Here is an 8,802-nt window from a genome sequence, read left to right on the forward strand (position 1 = left end):
CCCTTATATATCTTTGAAGTCAGATGTCCTCATGGCTGCTGCCTCAGTCTCCTCAGCCTAGAACTAGATTGGAGAGACATGAAGAGTCAGGCTTCTTCCGCTTGACTGATCTCTTAGCTCTTTATCACCTCCTTCCACTGGGGCCACGATGCTGTTTGTGGTCCAGCTGAGATGGCAAGAATGGCATTTCAGGGTTGTCCCCGTGCCTGTGTTGTTATTCTGCTCCTTTCCCTCTGAGTGGGATGGAGAGCGTGATGATAAGATGGGCGATGATGGCTGGGTGAGGTGGCACACACCTTTAATCCCAGCACTTGGGAGGCGAAGGCAGGTGGATCTCTGTGAGTTCGAGGCCAGCTTGGTCTACATAGAGAGTTAGATCCAGGACAGCCAGGACTAGAGACAGACTTAGCCTCAAAACAAACAAACAAACAAAAAGAGGGTGGTGATGGTGGTGAGGATGATGAGGGTGGATGATTGGCGGTGGCGGTGATAATGGTGATGATGTTTGAGGTGGCGCTGGGCACCGCGGTGATAGAGGTCATGATGGTAGTGATGCTGCTGCTCGTGATAAAGAGGTGGTGATGGAGATGGTGATCATGGCGGTAAGGATTCTGAAGATGGTGGCGGTAACGGTGGTCATGGGGGCAGTTGTGACGGTGGTGCTGGTCACGGTGTTGATAACAGCCTGATGGTGGTGGTGGAGATGATTATAATGGTGACTGACAGTGGTGGTGATTTTGGTGGGAATGGTGGTGATGATGGTGGGAATGATTGATGGTGGTGATGGTAGAAGTCATGGTGGCGATGGCGATATGATAACGGTGACAGTGATGATTCTGGTGTTGATGGAGATGTGGGGACAAGGGTAGAAATCACGGTGACCGTGAGGGTAGTGGTGGTTGTGATCGTGGTGGTGGTGGTGACTCTAGCACAGTGACGGTGGCAGTTGTGAGCGACAGTGGTGATGGTAGTTGGTAGTGATGGTTATGACAACAGTGGTCGTGGTGGTGGTGACGGCCATGGTGACAAACACGGAAACTGTAGGAGAGGAGCTTCGAGCCCTGCAGCTTCATGTTTGTGTCCGGGTCCTGACTGCCCACCGTGTGACTGAACAGGTCACCACATTGCTCTTGTTGTAAAAGCGAGCTGTAAGAGGACACACGTTGTGGAGCCGGGGTGGCGGATCAGGTGAACAGTGCACACCACTCTCCCATAGGACCAGGTTTGGTTCCCAGCACACATGCTGGGCAGCTAACCGTTGTCTGAACTCCAGCTCCAGGGCATCGGTGCCCTCTTCTGGTCTCCACAGGCACCTGCACTCATGTGCACAAACCCCCTCCCCACATAAGTATACACAATTAAACACAAAAATTGGAGCTGGAGAGATGGCTCAGTGGTTAAGAGCACTGGCTGCTCTTCCAGAGGACCTTGGGCAATTCCCAGCACCCACATGGTGGCCTACAACCATCTGTAATTCCAGTTCCAGGGGACCCGACACCCTCACGCAGACATACGTGTAGGCCAAACACCCATACACATAGAATAAATAAATAATTATTTTTTTTAGGAAAGCTAGGCATGGTGGTGCATGACTTTAATCCCAGAATTTGGGTGGCAGAGGCAGATGGATCTCTGCAAGTTAGAGGCCAGCCTGGTCTACAGAGTGAGTTTCAGGACAGCCAGGGATACACAGAAAAGCCCTGTCTCGAAGAAACAAAAAATAAAAATAAAAAATAATTCTCTCTCTCTCTCTTGGCTTTTGGTTTTTCAAGTATACACCACCATGCCCAGCTAATAATTCTCATTTTAAAGGACACATATTGGGGGCCAGGTGAGAGCTTATGTGTGAGGGTCCTGCTGAGGCTCAGCTGTGGTCACATCAGAAGCTCACTCAGTCCCACCTCTGAGTGCTTCCCACCCAGTGGCCTAGCCTTGGATTCCATGTGGAATAGGAAAGCACAGGGCTGCTGCAGAACAACAGAGGTCTGGCCCCCAGCCAATGACAGGGAATAGAGGCTGGGAAGCCAGAGGGGAGTGGGGCAGGTTGCCTCAGGCCATCCAGAGTTGAGAACAAGCCCCACAAAGGCAAGAGAGAGCTCCCTAGGCCAGGGGAAGATGCGTCTCAGAGGGCAAAGCGGACCAGCCCATAGCCCTGCCACACACCAGCGCCCCAGACTAAGGATGCTGAGCCTATGCGCTGCCTCTCCCTGCAGAGGCCCAGATGAGGATGGAGAAGAGGAGACTGCTCCAGGGCCACGGCAGGCACATGACAGCCTTTACCGAGTGCACATGCCCAGTTTGTACAGCTGTGGTAGCAGCTACGGCAGTGAGGCCAGCATCCCAGCCGCCGCCCACACCGTCAGCAATGCCCCGGTCACTGAGTACATGTGAGTTGTGGGTGCTGGGGACAGGCAGAGCCAGGGCCGGGGACAGCGCACATAAGCAGCTGGGGGGGCCTGTTGCTGTCAGGCTGTCATAGGGGATGGGAGGGTACAGGGCCTGTACATCTGCAGGGAGGTGCTGTGGGGGAGGGCATGCTCATCAAGGCTGAGCAGCCAGGGTGGAATGGCCTGGCACTAAGTGTCCCCTGTGACCAGGTGAACCCCATCAAGAGCCCTGAGGTGGCCACATGGCCGGGTGGAGGGGGTGTGCCTTTGTGGTAGGCAGTTCCAGTGGGAAGTGGACTGTGACTGCTGGGGAGGCCGGTATGCATTGAGAACTGTCCTGAGCTTGACGCTGTAAAGTTAGCACTGGCAGAGCTGGCCAGGCATGGAACCTGTCTGGCTCTAAAGTGGTCACACCTGCAATCCCATCACTCACTTGATAGAGGCAGGAGGATCAGGGGTTCAAGATTATCCTTGGCTACATAGCAAGTTCAAGACCAGCCTGGGCTACATGAGACCCTCTCTAAAACAAAGTAAAACAACAAGAAGGGCCTTTTCCCCCAGAGTAAGGACCACATGGCCCCTGACCATTCACATGCTCTCTCTCCCCTTCCACTCAGGAGCCAGAATGCCAATTTCCAGAATCCCCGCTGTGAGAACACCCCCCTCATTGGGCGCGAGTCCCCACCGCCCTCAGTAAGTCTCAGGGCAGGAGGGTGGGTGGGGAGACTCTCTGGCTTGAGGGCTTTGCCAATCTGCCGCCATGGTACCCTGGTGTTGACTCTCACAGGCTGCCTGGGCTCTTGAGGAAGCTGTGGGCCTGTAATACCAGGGTCTAAATTAGTGGGGCTGGGTGGGTCCTCCAGCTCTTGCCACCCTTGAGAAACCTGGGGGTCAGTGTGGGCAGTCTTGGGGTCCTGCTGCCTAGCAGGTCAGCCCTTGGTTCTTTCTTGAGATGAGCAGGTAGCCAGCAAGGCCCCAGTACCCTCTTCCCAGCTTCCCCTTGGGCTTCCCAAAGCCTTGGCTAGGCTGCTCCATCTTTAGAGCCTTGTTCCCTCCCCCCTCCCTCCCTCCCTCCCACCCTCCCACCCTCCCACCCTCCATTCTTGCCTGCCTTCCCTCCCTGCATCCCTCCCTCCCTCCCTGCATCCCTCCATCCCTTCCTCCTATCTCTTTCCTCCCTTCTCTTTCCTTCTTTCTATTTTCTCTTCCCTCCCTCCCTCCCTCTATCCCTCCCTCCCTCCCTCCCTTCCTTCCTCCCTCCCTTCTTTCTTTTCCCTAAACATCCATCAATGTCTCAGCCCCAGGCTGTTCTAGCCCAGGCCTGATGTCCCTTCCAAGCCCCAGAAGTGAGACGTAGACAAAAGAATCAAGGTGGATTTGGTGCCAAACAGAAGGTGCTGTTGGAAAGGTGGCAGCCTCTGAGGCTTCCCTGAGTCTGGGCTGTGAGGACAGAATCTAAGAGACTGAAGGCCGCCTTGTTTTAGGAACACCTGCAGTGTCAGCCACATCACCAGTGTCCCCTAGCACAGGGCTGGGCTGGGGTGTCACACTCAACTGCCCTCACCCTTGGCCCTCTTGTGGTCCACTTGGGGCCGGCCACGCCTGGCGTTGAGGACACCCCTCTCTCTCTCTCTCTCCTGCATCCCTCCCACCCTGGGCCCTCCTAGCGCTACCTGGCTGCCCTGGACTCTGGCAGCCATGCAGGCTGGCAATTTAAACCCATGGACAGCGCCCGAACACTGTGGTAGCTGTACCCTCAGAGTGACAGGTACTGACCCGCCCAGCCCCCCATCCCGCACGGCTGCCCGCCTGTACCTCCATGCCTTGCACCCTCTTCTCACCACTGCCCTCCATCCACTGTTGGGAGGCCAGAGGCCCCTGAAGTGGTCCTGAACCCAGTGGGGTCACAGTGAACCACCGTTCCAGGCTTGACTCTATCATCAGCTGCAGGTGGCCCAGCCCATCTTATCACTCCCACCCAGACCCTGTATGCATCTGACCCTGGATGCAGAGCTGGGTCCCTGGGTATGTGGTCCTGCATGTTGGCCCATGCACACAGGTACACACAGGTGTGCTCATATGGGTGTGAACCTCTGCCCCCTGTCCCAATGCCTGCTTGGGCTCCTCCAGGCCTCTGGGCTGCCATCTTTCGTCCCATCCCACCAGTTGTCCCGTCCCAACCCCCTGTCCCTTGTCACCGCTGCATGTCCATGGAATGACATGGCTCTGGGCCCCTGCTCCTCTCACCCCTGCTCCATGGCCGCTGCTTGCGACCTTAACCTAGAATGTTCCAGGAAAGCACTCAGGACCCCAGGAGCATTGCCCCTCTCATCTGGGGACTGTGAGGCCAGCCTGTGCTCCCTAGGGTGGGTGGGGGTCAGCCTGCCCGGCCTTCTGAGCAGTGGTGACCTTTGTCCCTGCCACAGGCATGCAGACTCTGCACACTGCCTGGCATTGGCACACCCTCTGCAGACACACACACACACACACACACACACACACACACACACACACACACACACACACACACACAGAGGCACTACCCCAAACCTTCACACCTGTGGTACGCTGGGGTGGCCAAGATGTGCAGGCCATCTGCAGATCCAGCCGTTCACCTCCATCTCAAGTCACACATTCTGGAGAATTTAGTTTCCCTATCCAAGGGGTGGGGCGGAGTCACTAGCCGGAAGCACCCCCCTTTCCTGGGGGTGATGTTGTTGAATGGCTGGGGAAGAGGCTTCAGCTTCCTAACTCCAGTGGACTCGCCAGCTGTAGCCTGTGGCCTAGCTTCATGTGGACCTGCCCTGGGCGGCCTTGTCTTGACCCAGGGTGGAGCCCTGAAGCAGAGGTGTAGAGAGGGGGTCTGTGTGGCCTTCAGGTTCCTGATGTGTGCGATGATGCAGTTAGGGCCTTTGAGGTGGCAGCGTCACCCGGGGCTCTGAAAATGACTCAGACAGTAGGGGACCGAATGTACTTAATGGGGAAAGGAGGCTTGCTCTGCGGCCCAGCCTGGGTTGTGGAGGCTACCCTCCATACTCAGTGTATCACCGCTTCCCTCGTCTGTACCCAGTCCTCAGTCCTGGCCCTGGGCCAGCAGCTCTTACTCTGCCAGCCATGCACTGCACCGCTGTACTCTGCCCCCCGAGGGTCGGCTGTGGCTCACCCTACCAAGGACCACATCAAAGAGGCTACTGGCTGCTCAGCCCTGCACAGGAGCCCAGCTGACCCTGCTCCCTCCCTCCCTCTCTCCTCCAGTACACCTCCAGCATGAGAGCCAAATACCTCGCCACAAGCCAGCCTCGCCCCGACTCCAGCGGCAGCGGGCACTAGACTGCACACCGGCCAGCCATCTACCCCCACGTGCCAATTGCCCCACCCTTCCTATGCCAGCACTGCTGCTTCCACCCTGCCGGACCCTCTGCAAGCCACACCGGGCCAGCCCTAGGCTCTTCTGAAGCCCCCCACTGTACCCACCCTGCAGGAGGCATGTAGGTGCCCAGCATGAGCTCTGGGCCAGCCTGAGAAGTGCAACTTCTGGGCACTCACCTGGACAGACACTGCCACCAGCAACCCGACCCTGCCTGCCTCCATCTCCCCGTCCCTCTGTCCTCTTGGGCTCTCCGAGCCCTGCTCTGTACCAGGTGCTTCCGCCCCCACGTTCCTTCTACAGGTGGCCCTCCATGCTGTCCCTTGCCCTCTGGGAGCTCCCTTCCCTCCAGCTGCACCGAACCTTTCCTGGTATTGTCCCGGTCCCTGACCCTTCTGAGGATCCTTTCTCCGTTCGTAGGCAGTGGAAGCCCCCGTGCCTGGTGCCCACCTGCTCATCACTGAGTGGCCCCTTCACACACTCTTGTCTTTGCAACATCCAGCGCCTGCCTCCTTTTAGCCACCCGGCTTCCTCGGCCCTTCCTGTCAGTTCTGAGCTGCCTCCTGGGTGGGGCTCTTCCTGCACCTCCTGCCCACATGATTCTCTTCCTCAGCACCCCACCAGCCCTCCCCGGACAGCAGGTGCCACACAGAGCCCAGGTCACTCCCTGGCCTCTCAGTGCTGGCCGCCTTCTTGGTGCCAAACCCTCTTTCCCATTTGTCCTGGAGAGTGGCAGCTTCGTCCCCTTTGGTTTTGCACTGACCACATTTGTCATCTCCAGGGCAGTCTGGGACATAGGCGAAGCAGGACACTGCCCACTTCCCTTCCTTCTCAGTTTCATTCTTGCCCAGGACAAGCGGCAGTACCCTCTGGAGCCTTGGGGGCTGGACCCGAGATGGCTGTGAATGTGCCCCCAGCCTCAGAATGCCGCTGTTGGGACTAACCACTAACCTCAGATGCCACGGGCACTCCTGGCTGCCCCTGAGCCAGCAAGCATGACCCTAAGTCTAGCCTGGAGCCAGGGCTAGAGTGGTCATTTCTTTGTGGGGTGCTGCCAGGGAGGGGCCAGACCCACAGGCAACTCAAAGGGCCTAGAGACCCTCCCTAGGCAGGTGCTGCCCCAGGAGGAGCATGTCTGGGGGACTGTGGGCTGTAGTCCACGCGGCCTCAGTCCCTACCAGGAACACGGCTCTCCTAAGGTGCTTTTGGCTTTAGTGTGTGGTGTTTGCTGTGCTTCCTGCTGTGAGGGGCCGAATCAGCTCCCCAATCAGGACTTGGAGCCTCTACCCTGGCCCAGCCAGCCAGTGTGAGCTCTGGCCTGTGGGATGGGCAGCTACAGGGCTGTGGAGCAGCTTGTGCAGGTAGCCAAGACTGGGGCCCTGTGGTGGGAGGTGGTTTACAGACCTGTGGCCCTCCTAGAGCAACCTGGCAGCTACAGACCCCAGAACCCCGGGCTTCAGCTCTCCCCAGAGGGGAGAGGTTCCACATTCCCTTCCTTCTCAACCAACCCCTTTCTTTGTGCTGGTGTCTGGGACCAAAAGGAGTCGGCAGAGGACTCACTGGGCCTAGGGGTCCAAGTCTGGGCGTCTGTAGCTCCTGAGCATGACAGAACCTCAGTGGAGGGGACCCTGCCTTTGCCTCCAACTGGTCTGGCGCCGGGAACCTACAGGGCCGTGGAGGCCCAACTGCAGCCACCCTGCCCACTGTGGGTGTGTTCCTGGCCTCAGGTTCAGAGGGAGGCATGGGGCACCCCTGCCTGGGTGCCTGGGTGTGCCCTGGGGCCTCTCAGAAGCACAAATGCTGCCCCCTGGCCGTGAGCTGGCCACAAGGTGAATGTATATAGCATGAGAGGCGGGCACTGCCCGGATGTGGCTGTGAACTTGTGCTGTCTTGGGAGTCCTGACCGTCGTGTGCGTGCGTGCCCCCATCTGTGACTTTTCACTCACCGAGGCTGAAGAAAGGAAACAAGGGGAAATAAAAGGGTTTCTACCCTGACCTCTGCAGAGGAGACGGCTCCTGCCACTGTGGGCTTTTTTTTTGTTGTTTTGTTTTCTGATTTTTGGGGTGCCACTTGTCTCTTCAATCCCAGTAGTCCCTCCACCTCTCCAGGGGGGTGAGCAGTTCAGTGCCAGCTGCCTGTGATTGGTCCCCACTCCCTCTTACTCCAGGGGACCCTACACCTCTGGTGGGGAGCAAGGAAGGCTGAGCCACCAAACCAGACCCAGGTCCCTAGCCAAACCCGGAGGAGGGATGCCTGGGACGCCATCACTGGTAGGATGGTGGCCACCGTCCCCCACAGACACACAGAGCTTAAGTGGCAGATCCTGGCCTGGAACATCCTCCAAACCCTCCCCCTAGTGCCCACCCGCCCACCCTGTCTCACTATGCAATTCCTGGCCCCAGCCCCAATGCCTGCCCTACCCAGAAGGTGGTTAGCTCCTGGGTCAAAGGTGACCAGAGTCTCGTTTGGTTTTAATCATGACGATGGTGTACCGCGCCCTTTCTCATCTATATGATTTTGTGAGATTTGCCTCCCAGTTACTGTCTCCCTGCCTGCATCTGCCCCCAGTGGACACTGTCATCTGAACTGAGCCAGCCCCAGTTCCCCTCCAGCCTCTGTAGGGCCATGGCTGTGTGTTACTGTTGCTGTGTTTTCGTTTTTTTAAACTGGGTTTGGGGTTCAATTTTTATTTCTTTGGGGAACTTTATTTTTCTTGGCAAATAACTAAAGTTCTTGTCCATGTGATTTCTGTGATCTCTATTCAGCTTGGGTTTCATGTTTTAAAATAAACAATTTTAAAAAAACAGGTCTGTCTTTCCTGAACTGCCCTGGAGGATCCAGAGCCATAGGTTGTCCACAGGGTGGTTGTCTGCAGCCCAGACTAGGGACACACAGGGCTCCTGAGTGAGGTCTGTGGGGAACCATATTCAGTATGCTGAGGACTTCACGGGTAGGGGAAGGGCCTCATTGGCTGGGAAGGAGCCATAGAGAGTGACACTATCTAACATTCATTTTAACTGAATTGCTCTAGCTGCTGAATCAGGAAG

The 8,802-nt window shown here is 57.1% G+C and overlaps 1 protein-coding gene across 2 annotated transcripts in view; it reads left to right on the top strand.

The window, feature by feature from the left end:
- Positions 1-8,561, top strand: part of Ttyh3 (tweety family member 3) — a 28,322-nt gene extending 19,761 nt beyond the window's left edge. Inside the window, exons 12-15 of one of the 2 annotated variants that reach the window (XM_052754214.1) lie at positions 2,214-2,387; positions 3,005-3,080; positions 4,055-4,155; positions 5,643-8,561. In XM_052754214.1, the coding sequence (XP_052610174.1) occupies positions 2,214-2,387; positions 3,005-3,080; positions 4,055-4,135 (331 nt within the window). In that variant the 3' untranslated portion in view covers positions 4,136-4,155; positions 5,643-8,561. The remainder of the gene's footprint in view (positions 1-2,213; positions 2,388-3,004; positions 3,081-4,054; positions 4,156-5,642) is intronic. The other variant, XM_052754215.1, reaches the window with a different exon arrangement.
- The last annotated feature ends 241 nt before the right edge of the window (positions 8,562-8,802 follow it).

This window comes from Peromyscus californicus, unplaced genomic scaffold, assembly GCF_007827085.1.
Source record: "Peromyscus californicus insignis strain IS unplaced genomic scaffold, ASM782708v3 Scaffold_2__1_contigs__length_46816999, whole genome shotgun sequence".
Taxonomy (NCBI): Eukaryota; Metazoa; Chordata; class Mammalia; order Rodentia; family Cricetidae; genus Peromyscus; species Peromyscus californicus.